Below are 23,248 nucleotides of genomic sequence, written 5' to 3' on the forward strand. Positions count from 1 at the left end.
ATATCTGTATTATCGGTGATTCTGCAGATCATCATTAATCAGGTATATATCTGTATTCTTGGTGATACTGCAGATCACCAATAATCAGATTCTCTCTGCGTGCTGACACCGATCGTTACAAAAGACAGGTCTCTCTTCCAGAGACCTGCAGCCCACAGACTAGAGGAATGGTCAAACAGCTGTCTGCCTGTGCAGCCAGCTAAGCGGATCATTACAATATTATTGAGAAGGTATGAAATTATCAACTAGAAGAAAAAGTGAATTGAATTATCACCTGGATTCATTTTTTTCATATGGTTAACTAGGTTTTCTACATCTACTTTTAAGAATCAGATGATGTTTTAGGTCACATTCACATAAAAATACAGACGGTTTTACAGTTTAAGCACCACTGTAATTGCTACATGTAAGAAGGTAATGCCTTGATCCATTTTACCCCAAGTGGGTTTTTGTTCCTCTAGATTATGGTACAGTGAGACTTAAAATCTTTAATTAGATGGACACAAAATACTATATAACTACTAAGCATGTTCACAAACACCTGTTAACGAGCCAACCCCGCCATTGCCACATAACACCAACCCTGTGTTCACTCCACTGGCTACCAATAAAATTGATCATTTTGTTTAAGATTGGCTTACTGACATTCAAATCCTTGCACAATCTGGGCCCTGGCTATCTGAAGGACATGTGCAGCTGCATCACACCCCACACAATCTTAGATCAAAAGGATGTAACACCTTGGTCACCCCCAGAGTCCACCTCAAAACCTTTGGAGACAGAACCTTCTGTCATGCTGCCCCTAGACTTTGGAACACACTGCCACACGCAATCAGGACAGCTCCATCCCTGGAAGCAATTAAGTCTAAACTGAAAACCCACCTCTTCAGTCTGGCATTTATGAATACCTGACTAGCTCCTCTGCAACACAGTCCAGCCTGCAGCCTTGTATTGATCTGAGACACAACTATACGCTATGGCCTCAATTCACTAAGCTTAACTCCTGTCTTTAATAACTCTTCTGAGCTCTTTTACAGTTATCACAATTATATCACCATGGTGATAACTGTAAAATATCTCAGAAGAGTTATTAAAGACAGGAGTTAAGCTTAGTGAATTGAGGCCTTTGAGTCCTATGGGAGAAAAATGCTTTACAAATGTTATTGTATTGTATATTATTGTACTATGACTTATGGTAGGATATTTTACTGTCCATTTCTACACAGTAAGCCCACTGACCCTAAATAAGCATGCAGGAAGTCCCAACACACATGGCTCAAATAGCAGCAAAGCAAGGATGAGGCTGACACTAAGCTACTCTATTCACAATGAGTTACCGCATGCAGTAACCAAATGTTGGAAAATTACTGACAGAATTAAGACCATGTTCACATCCACAATGGTTTCTACCTGAAATTTCCACTTGCGGAAAACATGTGGTAAAAAAAGTGATAAAAGTGTGGTAACATGTCAGTCAATATGTAATCCTTAATTACCGTTTTTCATCACCTGTAAGTACCTGGTGATATTTTTCACTTCTCATCAAATTACATGCAGTATAGAGCTCTTTGAGCTGTGTTTGCTGGACTTTGAACTCTGAAAACTATTTTTCTGCACGTATTCCGCATTTTTATCAAACATTGAACTTTTTTTCACTATAACCGCCATTTTACTGCACATATTTACCGACCTTTACTTGCACAAAGTTTTGTGAACGTGGGAAAAAAACGGAAATTACCATTGTCGGTAATTTCACCCTAACAATTTGTTTCATCGCACATGTATTGTGAATAGATCCCAATTTCCCAGATTTTATTCTTGGCCAAGAAACTATACACAAAGTCTGCATGTTATTCATGTGCTTACTTGGGTTTTCAGCCGCATCAATAACACACTCTTTAACCTATTGGGGACCGCCGCAGGTTGAATCAACGTCCGGCAGGGGGTTGTACAGTTCAGACCGGACGTTGATTCAACGTCCGCACTAAAGAACCGCTCCCGATGCGATCGTGCGCACCCGGAGTTGGTGATTAAGCTGTCATATGACAGCTGGCATCTCCCCTCAGTGATCAGCAGCCATCGCGTATGGCTGCTGATCACGTGATCACTACGATCGCCGTCGGATCGTAGTGATCACTTTGACAGCGGCGGCGGCAGGAGGGAAAAGAAGAGGATCCACTCACCTCCCTGCCGTTCCAGCGACGATCGGCGCTCCCCTCTGCTCTGGCCGGCATCTCTGCTCCGTCTGACGTCAGGGCCGGGTCCCGGCTTGATGACGTCATCAAGCCGCGGCCCGACCTGAGCGTCATTTGGAGCGGAGATGCCGGCCGGAGAAGAAGGGGGCTACTGAGGCTCATCGCTGGAGCCTGGAAGGTAAGTGATGGCTGCTGCGCACAGGGGGGACACTTGGCCACACAGGGGGGGACAGTACAGCCAGCCACAGATGGGATCCGGCCGCCCGACCCCCCCCCTAAAGGCGCGCACCCCCCTCCACCGCAAAAAGCCCTGGTCCCTAAGGGGGGGTTAGGCGGCCGGTCCCGAAGTGGTTAAAGTTTGATTATTCTAGAATAGATGCAACTACATAGACTGATTATCAAAACATTTTATTTTGAAGCATACAAAATTAGTTTCAGGCCTATCACAAGTGGAGTCATTTGACGTTGCTTAAACACTGGTGTTGGGCTGAAGGTGTTACACTGACAGTCTTCCTTAATTTCCATTGTAGTAGGCTCTTACCAAACTCTGTGGCCATTCTGATCTTGTAAAGTTGTGGAAGTACATTTAAATGATGACTCTTCTTAAAGCAGAAATCATGCACACGGAAAAATTGTAATAGGCCTCAGAGTTCTCCAACTTCACCATAATGTACCTATCCATGAATCCCCCATCCAAATTCTCAGTCTGTGAAGTGGTGGCATGCAGCAAAGCCTTGTGCTTTTCCCTCATAGTCCTTCTTTACACACCCCGTGCAAACATTGCACTTGCTCAGAAACTTGGCACATTAAAAACAGCAAATAGAAATGTCATGTACAACTTGCATTTTGTTTTTATTTTATAAATATAGTCCAGTTTTCCCGTCTCTACAAAGACCCAAGAGACGAGCAAAATTATTTACACAAAACATTAAAAAAGTCCAAAAATGTTCATAAATAAGCAGAGTGGAAAATACTGGAAAAACGTTTTAAGGTGTCTTTGAAAGAGTCTGCCCTTTGAAAATAAAAGTGAGGATAGATGTTTCATCCTACAGATGCGAGAACTTCATCTTTTATCCTGGAGGAAAGAAGAGACAGAAGGGAGAGCTTAATGGTGGTAGCAAAGCAATGCAGTAAATGTATAACAAAGTGACTTATTAAGAATAATTGACATAGTTTTACACAATTGTACTGGTGAATTCTCAGTAGCATGAGGGTTACTACTCCTGTCTTGCCAACTAAGTAGCAACAAAAACTATGTTTAATGTGTTTCCATTGTGCAGTTTTCAAACCGAAAAACATACTAGTAGGTTAACTGGCTTCTCCCGAAATTATTAAGTTATATTAGATTCTGCTATGGTAGGGACATTTGAGTCTGAGCTCCTAAGAGGGCCAGTTAGTGAAATTAATGACCTAGGCCTCTTTCACACAAAGACGTTGCATTTTAGGGGACTTTAAAGGGACACTTAAATAAAAAAAATGAGTTTTACTCACCTGGGGCTTCCAATAGCCCCCTGCAGCTCTCCGGTGCCCTCGCCGTCTCCCTCCGATCCTCCTGGCCCCGCCGGCAGCCACTTCCTGTTTCGGTGACAGGAGCTGACAGGCTGGGGACGCGACTGATTCTTCGCATTCCTGGCCACAATAGCACCATCTATGCTGCTATAGCATATATCATATAGCAGCATAGAGGGTGCTAATGTGTCTGGGAACGTGAAGAATCACTCGCGTCCCCAGCCTGTCTGCTCCTGACACCGAAACAGGAAGTGGCTGCCGGCGGGGCCAGGAGGATCGGAGGGAGACGGCGAGGGCACCGGAGAGCTGCAGGGGGCTATTGGAAGCCCTAGGTGAGTAAAACTCATTTTTTTTTTGACTTAAGTGTCCCTTTAAGGTCGCATAACGTGCCCCTAACGCAACGCATGGTGGTGTTGAAGTTGGACGTCAGATTGAGCCGCGTTATGAGGCTCTTGGTGCTATCCTGGGAAGTCCGGATCTTTTCAATGATTCGGATGATTCGAATCGGATCATTGAAAAGATCCGGATCTTAGAACCAAATCTTTGAATAATTTTACTATGGAAGCAGGAAGCAGGGGTGCAGCAGAGTGAGAGGTGCAGGAGAATGAGGGCACACTGAGGGTGCTAATGGGGAAGGGAGAGATGCAGCAGGAAGATTGTGCTTGTGCACAGAAGCTGCAGTTCCTGTTTCTTCCAGACATCCATTGTGAACCGAATCCTTCATTGTGGTGATCCGGATGATTCGACTCACAAAAAAGATCCAAAGATCCGAATTGTTCATGATCTGGACAACACTACAGTGCAGTGAATATTAATTAGCCATGTGGCTAGGAACAATAGCGACTCTCCCCTTACTGAGCATGTGCAAACAGTCTAACGAAAAAAACCACCTACAACGCACAGCATGCTGCACTTTCTTTGAATGTCCAGCGTTACACTGTAACGTAACGTGGGCACTGTGAACAGCCCATTGATTTTTCATTACTGTGAGTTGGGCTGCGTTACAGGCTGCTCTAACCTGCGCCTGTAATGTCCCACTGTGAAAGCAGCCTAAATGTTCTCTGTAAAGCATTGTGAAAAATGCATAATAGTAATGGCATAAAGGGCATTCTTATGGATTAAAAATGCTAGTTTCCTGGCTAAAGTGCTTTCAAAGTCTCTCATGGATCAGGGAAGTCTGTCATCCTTCAAAGCATTTGTTTTTGGCAGCCACACATATATTGACAGCTTAAACTGATAACTAGAATCTTTCAAGCTGGGTCCACACTTGTTAAAAAGTGCATGCAATTTTGTGCTATGCAAAATCTCACACAATGCTTTCCAATAGCAACGCGTACATTTGTTTGTAAGTCCATGATTTTTCATCTGCAATATGCGCACGTTAAGAAAACCGATTCCCCGTCACATAAAATCACAATGCATGTATGACTCCCATTGACTGCTAGCAGGTGGTAGCAGTCTATGGGGACAATGCGCACAAAATACGAAAAATCTTTCACGTAAAACTGCCAGCGTTTTACACAGACATCAGTGGGGCCTCCCTTAATCAAATCTGCCTGACATTTCTTTCTGTTGCATATAGCCAAGCATATTCAATAAGTCTGTTTGCACAAGTGATCAGAGATGGGATTAGATGTATTGGAATAACGAGGAAATCTGGGGATGAGGCAAGTGATGGAGGTGTGGTGCTATATATATATATATATATATATATATATATATATATATATATATATATATATATATATATTTTTTTTTTTAACTTAAAGCGGAACTGAAAACTGTATATAAAAAAATAAGAGTTTAATTTACCTGGGGCTTCTGCCAGCCCCCTGCAGCCGACCTGTGCCCTCGCAGTCCTGGACCGATCCTCTGTTTCCATGCCACAGCTCACTTTTTTTCCCATAATGAAGGTCAACTTCTAAGTCGACCTCCATTGCGCCCTGGCCATGCGTATCCTAGTACGAGTTCCTGTAGCCAGGAGCGTCCTGCGCAGGCGCAGTACGAGAGAATCTCTACAGCGCCTGCGCAGTACACGTCCAGCTATGGGAGCATGAATGAGGAGGCGTATGGCCAGGGCCACACAGGCACAGTGCACTTGAACTGCGCAAAGTGAAAGTGAGCCACGAGGACCAGAGCAACGGTGATAGGCTGCATGGGAGCAGGTCGGCTGCAGGGGGCTGGCAGAAGCCCCAGGTAAGTGAAACTCTTATTTTTTAAAACCGTTTTCAGTTCCGCTTTAAAACACCAAGCTCATTGCTTCAAAAGAAGAGGTAGTGACACTAATACCTCTAAGGCAGTGGTTCCCAACCTTTTTGGAGTCGTGACACATCAAACCAAACGTTCAGATCTCTGTGACACGTAGACTAAATGCATGTAATGAGAGACAGCGTTTCCCAACTAAATGCACATAAGAGACAGCGTTTCACCAGTAAATGCAGGTAATGACAGACAGCCTTTCACCAGTAAATGCACGTAATGAGAGACAGCGTTTCCCCAGTAAATGCACATAATAAGAGACAGCTTTTCACCAGTAAATGCACATAATAAGAGACAGCTTTTCACCAGTAAATGCACATAATGACAAAAAGCCAGTTGTCCCCAGTATATGTAGCCAGGGATATATGTGCCCAGTATATGTAGCCAGGGGTATATGTGCCCAGTATATGTAGCCAGGGGTATATGTGCCCAGTATATGTAGGCAGGTGTATATGTGCCCAGTATATGTAGCCAGAGGTATATATGCCCAGTATATGTAGCCAGGGGTATATGTCCCCAGTATATGTAGCCAGAGGTATATGTGCCCAGTATATGTAGCCAGATGTATATGTGCCCAGTATATGTAGCCAGAGGTATATGTGCCCAGTATATGTAGCCACGGATATATGTGCCCAGTATATGTAGCCAGGGGTATATGTCCCCAGTATATGTAGCCAGGGTGTATATGTCCCCAGTATATGTAGGCAGGGGTATATGTCCCCAGTATATGTAGGCAGGGGTATATGTCCCCAGTATATGTAGGCAGGGGTATATGTCCCCAGTATATGTAGGCAGGGGTATATGTCCCCGGTATATGTAGGCAGGGGTATATGTCCCCAGTATATGTAGGCAGGTGTATATGTCCCCGGTATATGTAGCCAGGGGGTATATGTCCCCAGTATATGTAGTCAGGAGTATATGTCCCCAGTATATGTAGTCAGGGGTATATGTCCCCAGTATATGTAGGCAGGTGTATATGTCCCCGGTATATGTAGTCAGGGGGTATATGTCCCCAGTATATGTAGCCACGGATATATGTGCCCAGTATATGTAGCCAGGGGTATATGTGCCCAGTATATGTAGGCAGGTGTATATGTGCCCAGTATATGTAGCCAGGGGTATATGTCCCCAGTATATGTAGCCAGAGGTATATGTGCCCAGTATATGTAGCCAGAGGTATATGTGCCCAGTATATGTAGCCAGAGGTATATGTGCCCAGTATATGTAGCCAGAGGTATATGTGCCCAGTATATGTAGCCACGGATATATGTGCCCAGTATATGTAGCCAGGGGTATATGTCCCCAGTATATGTAGCCAGGGTGTATATGTCCCCAGTATATGTAGGCAGGGGTATATGTCCCCAGTATATGTAGGCAGGGGTATATGTCCCCAGTATATGTAGGCAGGGGTATATGTCGCCAGTATATGTAGGCAGGGGTATATGTCCCCAGTATATGTAGGCAGGTGTATATGTCCCCGGTATATGTAGCCAGGGGGTATATGTCCCCAGTATATGTAGTCAGGAGTATATGTCCCCAGTATATGTAGTCAGGGGTATATGTCCCCAGTATATGTAGGCAGGTGTATATGTCCCCGGTATATGTAGTCAGGGGGTATATGTCCCCAGTATATGTAGCCACGGATATATGTGCCCAGTATATGTAGCCAGGGGTATATGTCCCCAGTATATGTAGGCAGGGGTATATGTCCCCAGTATATGTAGGCAGGGGTATATGTGCCCAGTATATGTAGCCAGGGTGTATATGTCCCCAGTATATGTAGGCAGGTGTATATGTCCCCAGTATATGTAGGCAGGGGTATATGTCCCCAGTATATGTAGGCAGGGGTATATGTCCCCAGTATATGTAGGCAGGTGTATATGTCCCCGGTATATGTAGCCAGGGGGTATATGTCCCCAGTATATGTAGTCAGGAGTATATGTCCCCAGTATATGTAGTCAGGGGTATATGTCCCCAGTATATGTAAGCAGGTGTATATGTCCCCGGTATATGTAGTCAGGGGTATATGTCCCCGGTATATGTAGCCAGAGGTATATGTGCCCAGTATATTGTAGCCAGCCCCCCCCCCCCCCCCCCCAGGAGGAGAGAGCGAGGGAAGGAGAGTGGCACCTCAGGGTGCTCTCCCTCCCTCGCTCTCTCCTCCGGAATGAAGTGCGGTGGCTGGCAGAGGGGCGGAACTTACCTTCCGTGTCCTCCGTCTGGTCTCGTCGCCGGCGCGGGATGATTTGCCACTACTCTGGCCTGATCCAGACCAGAGCAGCGGCTGCGACACCAGAACTTCCGGCCGGCGCATGGAGCGACACGGAAGGTAAGTCCCGCCCGCTGCCAAACGCCGCCGCACACACAGATCGGAGAGGAGAGCGAGGAAGGCAAAGCACCCTAAGGTGAGAGAAGGGGTGGAGATGGCCCCCTTCTCCGCCGCTGCCCACAGCTTTACCTCCGCTGCGCTGCTCCCCTCAGAGAGACACATGCCCGAAGCTGCCGCGACACATGTATGTGTCGCGGCACATGGGTTGGGAACCACTGCTCTAAGGTATTAATGTTACTAACACTAAGGTAGCACCAATAGTAATTTTAATAGTAATAGTAAGTAATAGTAATAGTAAGTAAACCTGAGACGTAATAAAATAACTCTGTTGTCTCCCTCACCATCCTCAACAGTGGCTCTGTTCCTCTCCCAGCTAAAAGGCCTTCAATGTCGCCAGTCTGGTCGCTCTGCTCATGCACGTTCCAGCCGCACAAGCAATGCCAGGAACGATCTGCGCCTGTGTACTACAGTCGCAGAACTCTCCAGGCAATGAAAGCGTGACAGGGGTGCGGACAGGCATGCGCAGAGTGGCCCGACTGCTGGCGAGACTGAGGCCCTATTACCACGGGCTATTACAGAGTAACGGGCTATTACAGAGTAATGGAGTCCCCGGGGAGGACTGCAAGGGAGGCAACAGAGTTCATAAGGGTGGAGGAAGCCCCAAGTAAGTATCAATTCTTACCTTTATTCCGTCTCAGGTACACTTTAAGTGTATTTATCATAAATGTGGTCAGGAATGAGAGTAAGTAAACAAATTTTAGGATCACAGTGCGTAGGAGTACCCATAACCTCATTAATGAACTTAGTGACTTGGTGCCAGCAGGTGTTGCCTGGAGTGCATTCCCAAAGTAGGTGTAAGAAAGTGCCTAGTGCAGTGAGACATTTAGGACATAATGGACATAATTGGTGATTGAAGTTAAGAATGATCTGTGGACAATATACAGATAAATGTATTTGGTGTAGATGTGGTACCACTCCTCGTCTGAAAGTACACCTATATTTTGCTCCCAGGAGGGTTTTTTGATAAATGCTCTAACATATATCCCGGGAGTCATTAAGGGATTGTATAATGTAGATATAATTCACTTAGGGCATCGGCCAGTTAGAATATTAAGTATATCAGAGTCAGATCTCCCTAGCTATAATTGGAAATTAGGCTTGTACAGCATGCCAGTGTTGTAGATAACAGTAGTAAGTTGAAGCAGGCACAGCAAATTCATCACAAAGTTGTAAAAAACACTTAATGGAGCCATTGTCTAGTATATGATGCTGGTATTTAACCACTTCACCTCACAGGCTATTTAACCCTTACCGCCAAGAGCCATTTTCACCTGTCAGTGCTCCTCCCATTCATTTGGCCATAACTCTATCACTGCTTATCACCCCTCAATGATCTATATTTTGGGTTTCGTTTGCTGCAAATTAGGCTTTTTGTGGGCGATACTTGTTTTCAGTAATTACTTTACTTTCTATGCATTGTATAGGAAAAAAAGGGAAAAAATACACTGTTTCTCCAATTCCATCCCTTATAGTTTTGAAATAAACAATGCTACTATAGATAAAACCCACACATTTTATATGCCCATTCATCCTAGCTATTACAACATTTAAATTATGTTCCTAGTACAATGTATGGCGACAATATAATATTTGGAAATTAGAATACATTTTAGTGGGGTTTTTTTGTATCCTATCAATAATTACAGGCCCTTATTTGATAAAATTTAATTGGGATTTAAATGAGAATGAGGGGCTTTAGAATTAGTTAATAAGTATGGTATTTTCTATGTATATATGTATTTTAATTGTAATTTTACTTTTCGGCTCTACAAACACTATCCTGGGTTACCAGGGAGTGATTTTTTATTTAAACTTTTATTATTATGAATGAACTTGGCTCCAGATTAGTCATGTTCATTTCATTTCCAGGCAGTTTAATTGGCTCGGGGAACACATGGTCCTCTTCTCCAATCCCCGACATGTAAATCCTGCCATGAACGAGCAGCGAGACTATGAGCACCTCTAATGGGCATGCCTTTAAGCCAGACAACTTCCAACAAAGTCGTGCTATGACCACTCTGGAGGAGCCTCTTGAAATGGCCATGCGTGTCACTTCCTCTTCCTGCTTCATTCAGTGATGTACTTCTCTAACAGAGAAGACAGGGGTGACCCGGAAGTAATAACATAGCCAAGATGGCAGTCGCGATCTTTAAATTGAAACCTTAACCTGCTGAGCGGTCTGGACGAGCTCAGCTCGTCCAGTACCGCCGGAGCCTGCCGCTCAGGCCCTGCTGGGCTGATTTGGCTCAAATAAAAAGCAGCACACGCAGCCGGCACTTTGCCAGCCGCGTGTGCTGCCTGATCGCCGCTGCAGTGCGGCGATCCGCCGCATGCAGCGGCGAAAGAGGGTCCCCCCAGCCGCCTAAGCCCAGCGTAGCCGGAACAAAAAGTTAGGGCGCTAAGGGCTGGAACTTTCAGTTGGCTGCATGAAATAGTTTTTTTTTTATTAAAAAAAAAAATCCTCCCGCAGCCTCCCTGGCGATCTTAATAGAACGCCAGGCAGGTTAAAAAAATCTGGAAAAAATGACTGACGTGAGTATAAGCCGGGGGTAGGAAATGCAGCAGCTACTGGTGATTCTCAATAGTCAAAATGAATGTCAAAAGAATAAGCACAGTGTACCAACCCGTACTTGCCAGCTGCTGTTTACAGTCGTATGGGTGGTATCCATATAGGTAAAGGCCTGCCCCTTCCTTCCCAGCAAATACAGCGTAGATTAATAAATATGTGAAGCTTTAATAACTGGAACTGTAGACGACCTGTGCTGACATGTGTACCAATAGAAGTTAAACAGTGATGGAGACACGCTGATTGCAGAAGTAAGCTGAAAGTGGCCCTGAACTCTTGCGCAGGACAGAAGTAAAACAGAGAGAAATGTTTGCTTCCATGAAAGCAGGAAGTAGACACACTGCAGACTTATTGAGGGATTTGTATCAGCTGAAATAAAGAAATGTTTTTCTTTAAAGGTTATTATGCTGTTGTGTATTTTTTAGAGCAGAGAGGACATTTTGGGAGCTGGGAAAAAAGGGCGCATGCCGCTAGTGGACAAAAAGGGCGCCGCCATTCACTCCCATAATAAATAGCGTTTAATGGGCGCCGAGTAGGAAAAAAGGGCGCCGGAGCTAAATAAAGTTTATAAACGGCGCCAGGAGCTAAATAAAGTTTACAAACGGCGCCCGGCGATGTTTAATGATTTATAACTGAACTTGTGGTGATTTACGTTTATAAAATGCACCCGTGCCGAATAACGTTTATGAAAATACTAAACATATTTATCTTATTTAAATAATTAAAACATTATTTAAAGTTTTATCCCTTACTGTTTGTAAAACATTATTATTCACAAAATAAAGCGATCAGTACGTAACATAAATTGCAAAATATTTTTTGAATCCACAATTAGTAAAACATTATTATCCACATAATAAAGGGGGGTCTTAGGTTTAGGCACCAACAGGGGGGTCTTAGGTTTAGGCACCAATAGGGGGGTCTAGGGGTTAGGGGTAGGTACAGGAAGGGGTACTTAGGCAACAACAGGGGGGGTCTTAGGTTTAGGCACCAACAGGGGGGTCTTAGGTTTAGGCACCAACAGGGGGGTCTTAGGTTTAGGCATTAACAGGGGGGTCTTAGGTTTAGGCACCAACAGGGGGGTCTTAGGTTTAGGCACCAAGAGGGGGGTCTAGGGGTTAGGGGTAGGTACAGGGAGGGTTACTTAGGCACCAACAGGGGGGGTCTTAGGTTTAGGCACCAATAGGGGGGTCTAGGGGTTAGGGGTAGGTACAGGGAGGGGTACTTAGGCAACAACAGGGGGGGTCTTAGGTTTAGGCACCAACAGGGGGGTCTTAGGTTTAGGCACCAACAGGGGGGTCTTAGGTTTAGGCACCAACAGGGGGGTCTTAGGTTTAGGCACCAACAGGGGGGTCTTAGGTTTAGGCACCAACAGGGCGGTCTTAGGTTTAGGCACCAATAGGGGGGTCTTAGGTTTAGGCACCAACAGGGGAGTCTAGGGGTTAGGGATAGGTACAGGTAGGGTTCTGTGTAAGAGTAGGCTTAGGTATAGTTTTAGTAAAATTTTAGTAATAATTACTAATGTATTACAACACTTATTACGAACGTAGTTATATTTATATCATCTTTATAAACAATATTTTCAGATTTTATTATAAGAACAAACCATAAATGACGGTTATTCACAATAATATACAATTATAACAATTAAACATATATTATTGGTTTTTTTATAAACGTAATTATAAGTTTAACTTTTGAAACAGGGAAGATTAACGTTTTCACAATTTCCGATTTCATAAACATTATTTAATGATTTATAATTTTGTTAAACATTATTTGTAAACGAAATATAGCACACTATATTTATAAACCCTATTAATGATTAATTATTATTTAGAGTTTACACCCCGCGCCCTTTTTGTCCAGGCGCCCTTTTTGTACGTACGCGAGATTTTGAGTTCAGGTCCGCTTTCTGATTGGCAGTGTAATAAGGTGCACCCCCACCTGGAGCTGAGCGGTGACGGCTTTTGTGAGTAAATATTGATTTTCTGTGTGCCGCTGTCCCATCCCGTCCAAGCAGAGCAGAGCGAAGCAGCATGTATAATTTGCTATGGTGCTATGGTGATGGTGAGCAGCCGGCGGCATCTGAGCTGAAGCCTGGCCGCATTGCTGTCTGCTGCCCGGGCCTCGGTATGTATGGTGGCTGCTTCCTCCTGAGTGTCTCCGCTATTCCTCTGTCCCCTCATGTCGCTTTCCCCCGCTGTCAGTGCCTCGGAGCTCGGGTCACACAGCACGCAGGAAGGAATCCTCTGTAAACTGTTCATTGTAGTCTAATTGTTATGACTCCTGCAGTGGCAGATTGGCACCACTAGAGGGAGCCATAGCAGTAAGACTACGCTATGACCAGCAGTTTACAGAGGATTCCTTGCCGCGTGCTGTGTGACCCGAGCTCCGAGGCACTGACAGCGGGGGAAAGCGACATGAGGGGACAGAGGAATAGCGGAGACACTCAGGAGGAAGCAGCCACCATACATACCGAGGCCCGGGCAGCAGACAACAGGTGGGAGCAATGCGGCCAGGCTTCAGCTCAGATGCCGCCGGCTGCTCACCATCACCATAGCAAATTATACATGCTGCTTCGCTCTGCTCTGCTTGGACGGGATGGGACAGCGGCACACAGAAAATCAATATTTACTCACAAAAGCCGTCACCGCTCAGCTCCGATGAGCCTGTGGCAGGTAAGAGTGCACTTGGAAGGTTTGCTGTTTGTTAGAGACTCAAATATAAGCCGAGACCCCCACTTTTGGGCCACTTTTTTGGGGCCCAAAAACTTTGCTTATACTCAAGTATATATGGTACATGAATTTGCAGTTTTTACCCAATACAGGCTAAAAATAAATAGTGCTAAGATTTAAAAAAAAAACAACATTTTTTGGGGGCCATTTCTCCCGTTTATCACAAAACTTAAATGATGTCCCTGTCACAATTCATGGTGATGATATTTGATTCTCAAATACAGGTGGATTTTTGCTACAATGTGTACTCTTCATGTAGTATTAGCCCCCCCATTGATAGCCAAATGTGCCCCAGTATTGGCCCACCCCAATGAGATAGCCAGATGCGCGACTATATTAGCCCCCTCCACCCTCAGTATAGATAGCCAGATGTGTCCCTTTATTAGCCCATGTAAAGATAGTCAGGTGTGCCCCTTTATTAGACCCGGTATAGATTGCCAGATATCCCCAATATAGCCAGATGTGCCCCTTTATTAGCCCCCCAATATAGAGAGCCAGATGTGCCCCTTTATTAGCCCCCCAGTATGATATCCAGATGTGCCTCTTTATTAGCCCCCCATATAGAGAGCCAGATGAGCCACTTTATTAGCCCCCCTCCCCGATAGATTGACAGATGTACTTCTTTATTAGCCCACCCCTCAGTATAAATAGACAGATGTGCACCTTAAGCCCATGTAAAGACAGCCAGATTTGCCCATTTATTAGCCTCTGTAGCTATCGCCAAATGTGCCCCTTTATTAACCCCCCCACAGATAGCCAGATGTTCCTTCCTATTAGCCCCCAATATAGTCAGATGTGGACCTTTATTAGCTCCCCCACAGATAGCTAGATGTGCTCCTTTATTAGCCTCCCCCAGTATAAATAGCCAGATGTGCCCCCTTTATTCCTCTCCTCCATAGATAGCCAGATGTGCACCTTTATAATCCTTCCCATAGAAATCCAGATGAGCCCCCCTTTTTTTAGCCCATCCACTGAGATAGCCAGATGTGCTGCTTGCTTTAATTGCTCCCCCCCAGTATAGCCAGGTATGCCACTTTATCCCCCCCCCCCCCAAAGATGGCCAGATATGTTCTGATGTGCCCCAGCCCCCCCCTCCCCCTCCAAAAAAAGATGGCCAGATATGTTCTGATGTGCCCCAGCCCCTCCCAGCAGTGATTGTGCTCCTCCTCCACTGTCAGCCTCTCTATGCCTAATAAACCAGGTCCCAACTTGGCATCATGAAGACAGGACTCAATCCAGGTGAGAGGTCCTTACTGACTAATGCTCCATGCTGCCAGATTGCAGAAATGGGGGGGAGGGGTTAATTGGAGGGGATCAGGCAGGGGGACTTGGACCCCAGGAAGGCGTTCTCTAATTAATGTAGTTAGGGTGAGGGGGGTTAATGAGCAGTAGCACACTCACTGTGCTTATTTAATATTGCAAACTTAAGGGGCCCATATACTGGTCAATTTAAGCCATTGATCCATTCTATAGAATCGATCAGAAATCAATTCTTTCAAATCGACCAATTTGCAATTGATTCCGATTTCTTTGGCTCCTGATCCCCTGATCACTGTGAGACAATCACATTGATCAAAAAAAAAAGCTGTCAATCCGAAAATAGTAAAAAAAAAAAAAATCTTCTTTCACTCTTGATGACTGCCATCAGGATCAGTACCAGTTCCCAGAGCCCCCAGTCCTCCCCTGACACTGTCCAATCCCAACCTCTACCCAGATGCAGAAGGTGATGAAACACCGTGGCATGGACATCGGCGGAACCTCAGCCAGAATCCAACTACCAGTGAAACGATTGGACCAGGTTGGGACCTAATGGTTCAATAATGCATTTAGATTGGTTACCAATAGATTTTCAATATATTTCATTCTGAAATCTATTGGAAATCTGTCCCTAGTGTGTGGCACACATCAGATAGATTCCTGTCACATTCAACTTGACAGGCACCTGACAGAAATCTATCTGATGGTTGAATCTGCTGCACATCTATAAGTGTATGGCCACCTTCACGCTGTTGAGCTTTCCAGTGGTTCTGCAACAATCTCAATGTACTTCAGCTGGGTAGTAAATTGGTTAATTATAAATTGGCCAAGGGCAAAGCATTAAGACCACAGCTTCAATATGCAGTTCCGCTTTGAGCACCTATTTACAAAAAGGATATGGAAAGCTCAACTAGAAAAAGGAGATTAAAGGTAGATGTAATGACTTTATATAACAATATTATCCACAGGCAATGTAAAACACTTAATATTTATCAAAATTAATTCAAGGAAGAGGGATGGCAGGCACTCAGACTCAGCTGTATTAAAGTGGGACAATCCAAGGGTGACAGCTCATGCTGGGTATTGTACTGCTGCAATGTGCTGAAGACAACAGAAAAGGTCTGTGAATGAAAATCCAAAGATAGAACAAAGTCTGGCACTATAGCTTTAATTGCAGCTTGCACATATACACGTAAAGTGCATAACAGTGCATCATATCTAGTGCATCAACATTGTGTAGCAGTCTTGATGCAAAAGTGTGTGCTGGTATACTTATTGTGTGAGCTGTGCCAGACTTCGTTCTATCTATGGACTTTTATCATAATTAACCAGGATAAGATGTCAGATGACTTATACACTCCCCACTGGATTCTTACAATTAGTTGCAACCAGTAATTCCTCAATTATTTTTAAGAATCTGCCGCCGGGCGCATGCTGTGTGCCCCCCTCCCTCCTCGGAGATAGTAGGAGGCAGTTGTAATAAGAACTCTCAGCAATGAGTTCATGCCATGCATATTACAATTGCTTTTAGTATATTAGATATGCTGGCTAAGACGAAGTATTCATTCAGATAAATAACAGCACACAGTAGGTGGTGCTGTTGGTGCTCCTGCTATCAATGCTGTAGTTTTCCACTCACTACAGCTGTGGTTAAAAATGTGGTGACAACATTTAATAATGTTGGGATGACCAGCAATTCGTACAGGGCCTTCTGCATCTAGTCTCAGGTCTGCCTAAATTTTCATCAGGAAGGTCCCTTTAATGGCCTTCTTTCTCTAATGCAAGGATTGACAAATTTTTTGATAGGAAATCCCCTCTAAAGGCCTTCTCGCACTACTAAGAAAAACACTTTTTTACCCATTACCAATGTTGAAATAAGGTTATTTTATAGATTAAACTAATCAGAAATATTTTTAATCGCCAAGCAGGACTAGGTCGTGCCTGGAATTGGGTTTGGCACATACAATTAATCAGAGAAAGTGTAGATAACAGTATAAGCATAAACAGAAATGCAGATTAAGATGAACATGAGTGCAAATTAATTAAGTACCCAGGGTACAGTAGCAACATAGAGTTACGTAGGATAGGTCAGTTGACAGGCCATGAATACAAATCAATAACTATGAACTGTAGTGTACGTAGAAAAATTAGATAAACAGACAGTTTTTCCAACATGGAGTCATACTGGGTAGATCAATCGATCCGACCGCTGCAGCTTTGGGGGTGGGGGGCTGTGCTGGAGCGGCCTGAAGGAAGTTCAGGAGGTTGATGGCAGAGGGGGAAAAAGGAGTTACTATGCCTCGAAGTTCTGGTGGAGATGGCCCGAAACCTGCGGCCTGAAGGGAGCCGACTGAAAAAGCGGTGCCCAGGGTGTGAGGGGTTGCCGGAAATCCTCAGTGCGCTGGAGCGTAGTCTGGAGTTGTGGAGGAGGTTCAGAGAGTGGTGAGGTCTTCCGATAATCCTTCTCTGCTGGCCTAATTACTCTCTGAAGTTTGTATCTGTCTCTGGTGGAAGAGCCAGTGTACCAGACTAGGGTGGATAAGCATAGGACTCAATGGTGGCGGTATAAAAGCTCATCAGCAGCTCCTGGGCCATGCCAAACCTCTTCAGTAGACGGAGGAAAAATAGCCTCTGCTGGCTCAGGTCCTTGGAGATGGTAGTGCCCAGAAGGCAAACGCTGGCCACTATTTCGACCTCAGTGCCATCGATGTAAATTGGTGGAGGGGTGATGGTGTGTTTCCTGAAGTCTACTATCAACTCTATGGTTTAGGCTGTATTGAGAACCATGAAAACGAACAGAGAACAAAACCAGTATATGCTGCTCAAAAAAACTGCACTTTATTGAAGATAATTAAAAAAAGGCACACACATATATAGTCGAAGGAATGTCAGGGAGTAGCCTGACATATAAATTAATGGTCACAACTATCTAGCAGAGGCATGATATTACCCATCTGATCTAACAAAACCACAACACTGGCAATGAGCTATATAAAGCCCAATGAATGTAAACAGATGCCCATAGGACCTGGACCAGGTAATCCATTGCACCTTGGTGACACCAACATAGTATTACCGTGAGGAGACCCAGATGTATTAAGCAGAAATGGTCATAACCACTCACAGAGGGCAAATATCGGCGCAACCAATATGGTCAATGTAAACAATGTAAACTGTGACAAGACTCAAGCCTATCAGATTGATGCTTTACTTTGCAGCTGCAGATATAGGATTGGTTGATTATCTCATGTGGCTCTGGCTCTATGATCATTAAGTGGCTTGTTATTTACTGTTATCAGTCTCCCGACTACCTGAATTCTATGAATAGCTTAAGGTCGATCATATTGGTCACATCTTTCCTAACTCTGTGAGTGGTTATAACCATATTCAATTTAACTATTTGGTTTCCTCACAGTGGCTGGCTATGGTGTCCCCAATAATCTCAACTTAATCAGACAAGATTTTGGTGTTACCATGACTGTTTTCTATCATACTGGTAGCCCTAGACATTGACCATATTGGTTGCGCCGATATTTGCCCTCTGTGAGTGGTTATGACCATTTCTGCTTAATACATCTGGGTCTCCTCACGGGAATACTATGTTGGCGTCACCAAGGTGCAATGGATTACCTGGTCCAGGTCCTATGGGCATCTGTTTACATTCATTGGGCTTTATATAACTCATTGCCAGTGTTGTGGTTTTGTTAGATCAGATGGGTAATATCATGCCTCTGCTAGATAGTTGTGACCATTAATTTATATGTCAGGCTACTCCCTGACATTCCTTCGACTATATATGTGTGTGCCTTTTTTTAATTATCTTCAATAAAGTGCAGTTTTTTTGAGCAGCATATACTGGTTTTGTTCTCTGTTCGTTTTCATAGTTTCTAGCTACCAGTGCTGGTACCTGCACATAAGGCTACACTTTTCAACACTCAATCTTTATTGTTTTTTGTATTGAGAACCAACCTGTTCTCTCTACACCATTGGCATATTCTGTCGACCTCCTGACGGTAGCCCCTCTCGTCATTGTTTGTTACCATTACCAGGCCAACGACGGTGGTGTCATCAGCAAACTTGACAGAGTCTGCCATGGAGCTGCAGTTATTTGTATAAAGGGAGAACAGGATATGCAACAGGACGCAACCTTGTGGAGCCCCGGGGTTCATTTCTCCTGGTTGAGAGGTGACATCGCCTAGCTTTACGACGTGAGACATGTTGGTCAGGAAGTCTGTAATCCATCGGCGAAGGGTGGGATGAACATTTAGTGCTACAAGATTGTTCTGCACTATGTTGGGGCAGATGGTGTTAAAAGCCAAGCTGAAGTCCAATAGAAGGAACCTGACATACCGTGTTCGGATTGTCCAGGTGGTCGTTAGTAAGCTCTGTGCGCAACCAGGAATAGATCCAGTAGGGGGAGGTAAAGAGCTGGATGTGGGACAGGACCATTCTTTCAAGGGTTTTCATGATGTTGGATGTTAAGGCCATGGGCCTGTAGTTATTAAGGTCAGAGTTCCCCTGCTTTTTGGGGACAGGGATGATAGTAGACTTTTTGAAGCATGTGGGACTTTTCCTTCTTGAAAGGATTTGGCATAGATGGAGGTGAGGATGTGAGCCAGCTGTTGTGAGCAGGTTTTCAGGCATGCTGGTTACACACCATCGGGACCAGAGGTTTTCCTGGCATTCAAGAATGACAGATGGAAGAGAATATCAGCCTCACTCACAGCTAGAGGTGGAGGGCTCAAGTCTGAGGCAATATTGTCAGGGACTATCGTGTGGGTGGATACTGTCACTGGTTCTTGCATTGCCACCTAGTTCTCGAACCTGCAATAGAAGTTGCTGAGGTACTTAGCTAGCTCAGTGCTGGGTGTTGAATGTTGGGGGGAGGCTTATAATTTGTGGCAGCTTTGAGCCATTTCCCAAAAGCACATGGGTCATAAGATCGAAGTTTGCGTCTCATCCTTTCCGCATACTCCCTCTTAGCAGCTCTCAGTACTTGCTTCAGGTTGTTCCTTGCCACCTTAGGCTCCGTTCACACCTAAAACCGCAAAACACGGGCGATTACTGCTAGCGTTTTGCAGGAGTGATTTTTTTTTTGCGATTAACGCGGAAAAAATCACTGGACACTGTAGCGGTTCGGGAGCGATCGCGATTAGCGGTTCTATACATGCTAATCGCGATCGCTCCGGAATCGCCGGCAAACCACTGCATGTAAGACATTTGTGGTTAACACTAGCTGCAAACGTGGCAGTGAGAACACTGCCATAGTGTTACATGTGCTCGCGGTTTTTGAAAACCGCTACCGGTTTGCCTTGAGTGGGAATCGTGTGATTCCCGCTCAAGTGTGAATGGACCCTAAAAGTTCTCCTTGTTGCCAGACCTCTGTGCTTCTTCTTTGGATCTCCTAATTTGCCGTAGTTTGTATGCGAACCATGGCTTATTGTTCGGATATACTTTGAAGGACTTCGTTGGTATGCAGGAGTTCTCACAGAAGCTGAAGTATGAGGAGATGTTGTCACACACTCATCTAGATGTGGAGCTTCCAAGGCCTTCCAGTTGATGCGATCAAATCAGGCCTGACATTGGAGCTTGGCCTTGCTTGGCCACACTTTGGTGGGCTTGAGAGATCTCCTGAGGGTGGGGATCAGGTGGATGAGATAGTGGTCGGAGAAGCCTAGCACTGCCTGTAGTATGGCTTTGTAGGTGTCTGTAGCCACCCTGGCGTTCAATTTCTCCAAGATTTCTGTGCAAAAAGTGGTTCAATTAATTTCAAATAATTTTCAAGGTTTTTTTTGTAATCAATTTTTATTTTTTAATATTGAATTCAATATAGGTTATTGTATTGAATTCAATTAAAAAAAATTGTTTGCAGCGAGATATTGATGACGCTATGTGACCCTGGTGTCATCAACGCTGATCGGCGGGGGACATGAAGCAAAATCCGCCAAGGGACATGGAAGAAGGCACTGAGGAAGCTATCAGAGGTACGCAACGAGGGATCAGCATGGCAATGGCAAGTATTAGAACCATTTGTGTAGCCAGGTGTATAGTTTTGCCAGATGTATAGGTAGCCAGATATTTAGCCAGATGTATAGGTAGCCAGATGTTTTACCAGATGTATAGGTAGTCAGATATTTAGCCAGATGTATAGGTAGCCAGATGTTTTGCCAGATGTATAGGTAGCCAGATATTTAGCCAGATGTATAGGTAGCCAGGTGGAGCCAGATGTATAGGTAGCCAGGTGTGTCCCCCCCCCTGATCCCCCACCCCAGTCTCCTCCTGCCCCGATTTACTCACCTGAGGGCTGTCTCCTGTGGCGGCTTCTGTGCGGGGGGATCCCTCTTCCATGTCTCCTGTGCCAGCCGCAATTGGCACCCTCCTACTCCATCGCTGAAGTCTAGTGTTCTGTGTAATTACAGTACGAGGCTTGGTGACGTCACCAAGCCTTGTACTGTAATTACACAGAACACGAGACTTCAGCAATGGAGGAGGAGAGTGCCAATCGCGGCCGGCGCAGGAGACAGCCCTCAGGTGAGTAGTATGGGGCTGGATACCGGGATGGCTAGGAGATCGGGGGGGGGGGGGGGGTTACGATCGGGAGGGAGGAAGAGGGAAGAGCCACCCACAGCACAGCACAGGACACCCCCCCTCCTGCACAGAAGGGGGAGTCCCCGACCAGCCACCAGCCCACATAGAAGGGGGATCTCCCCCCTCCTGCACAGAAGGGAGACACCCGGCCACCAGCCCGCATAGAAGGGGGATCCCCCCCCCCCCCCTGCACAGAAGGGGGAGTCCCCGACCAGCCACGAGCCCACATAGAAGGAGGATCCCCCCCCCCCCTGCACAGAAGGGAGACACCCGGCCACCCCCTCCGCACAGAAGGGGGAATCCCTGCCCGCACATTCTCTGCCCGCCAGCTGCACAGGGATTCCCCAGAGTGGCTGGATGCTAGTTCTGCACGCTGGGGTAGCACAGATCGCTACCCACAACGTTCTGACAGGCATCCAGCCACTCTGGGGAATCCCTCTGATGAGGGAAAAGTGGAGCCGGCGGGGCAGAGAAACAGGAAATCTCCCTGGCAGTATTGATGAGCCTAGCTCGTCAATTCCACTTTCAGCATGTTTCTGCTGGACGAGCCAGGCTCGTCATTACCGCCAGGGTGGTTAGGCACTGTGCAACAGTGGTTGAGAGTGTTCAGATTCCTGGTGGGGTAGGCTACATGTTGGTGAAAACATGGAAGCTCCTGGTGGAGGTTGGCTCTGTTGAAATCACCCTTTACAATGAGCAGCGAGTCAGGAAGTAATGACTCCCACTGTGTGATGGTATCACTCAGGTCGCGCAGGGTATGACTAACTTCGGTGTCGGGTAGAATGTACACACCTACGAGGATGTAGAAGGAGAATTCCCTGGGCCAGTATTCCGGCCTAGTACAGTTGACAATTATAAGTTCCAGCTCAGGGGAGCACTTCCTGGCTAGTATTGATGTGTTAGGGCTCCAGGAATGGCATATGCAAAAGCAAATACCACCGCCCTTCTTTTTACCCGAGAGAGTGTCACAGTCGGCCTGGATAAAACTGAAGCCAGGAAGGTGGAGGGCACTGTCTGGGATGTCATTGTGCAGCCACATTTCTGTGAAGCAGAGGATTAGGGTGTTGCTGCTAAGCTCCGTCTTGACACTGAGTAGACAGTTTGTCCAGTTTGTTATGGAGGGAGCAGGCGTTCACCAGGAGGACCGAGGGGTTGGCTGACTCCAGTCCTTTCCTCTTGAGTCTCACCTGGGCACCTGCCTGGCATCTCCTATTCCGACGACTCACTGGGGATGCATGAGCAGAGGCTGTGATTTGTTGGGCATGGCTCCAGACATCATTGTACAGCAGCCTACCTTTAGGGTAGGGGCTGCGTGTTTCTTATTGGAGAAGCTGCGACCTGGTGTAGGTGATACACTGGGGAGGTGACCTGGTGTGGGTGATCTGCTGGGGTGGCATATGGGGAGCTCATCTGCATGTCATAACAGTCATTTTTTTTGGTATATGCATATCATTTATTTAGGTAACTATGGTAGAGTGTGGGAGGTAAGGCATTCATTATAAATGTATGTGTGGGTCTTTTTCTTAAAATAAATGTATGTAGGTGTAATTTTACTATTTGGCCAAAAGATGTCCTTCATTTTTTCCTGTTAGCATACACGAACAGAAAGTAATGTGCAGACATGTTACTTCGCTTTGTTACAATGAACGCGGCATCTCATTGATGCCGGCGATCTTTGACATGGGGACTTACTGCGTTCCCATTAATTCATCTCCCCTCTAATGGGCGGCGGCAAGAGTGCGCGTGG

The 23,248-nt window shown here is 45.5% G+C and overlaps 1 protein-coding gene across 3 annotated transcripts in view; it reads right to left on the minus strand.

The window, feature by feature from the left end:
- Nucleotides 1–2,587: 2,587 nt before the first annotated feature.
- ROBO3 (roundabout guidance receptor 3) overlaps nucleotides 2,588–23,248 on the minus strand; it is a 661,476-nt gene continuing 640,815 nt past the window's right edge. For all 3 annotated transcript variants that reach the window (XM_068240266.1, XM_068240267.1, XM_068240268.1), the window contains exon 28: nucleotides 2,588–3,270. In XM_068240266.1, the coding sequence (XP_068096367.1) occupies nucleotides 3,259–3,270 (12 nt within the window). In that variant the 3' untranslated portion in view covers nucleotides 2,588–3,258. The remainder of the gene's footprint in view (nucleotides 3,271–23,248) is intronic.

The sequence above is a fragment of the Hyperolius riggenbachi genome, chromosome 6, assembly GCF_040937935.1.
Source record: "Hyperolius riggenbachi isolate aHypRig1 chromosome 6, aHypRig1.pri, whole genome shotgun sequence".
Taxonomy (NCBI): Eukaryota; Metazoa; Chordata; class Amphibia; order Anura; family Hyperoliidae; genus Hyperolius; species Hyperolius riggenbachi.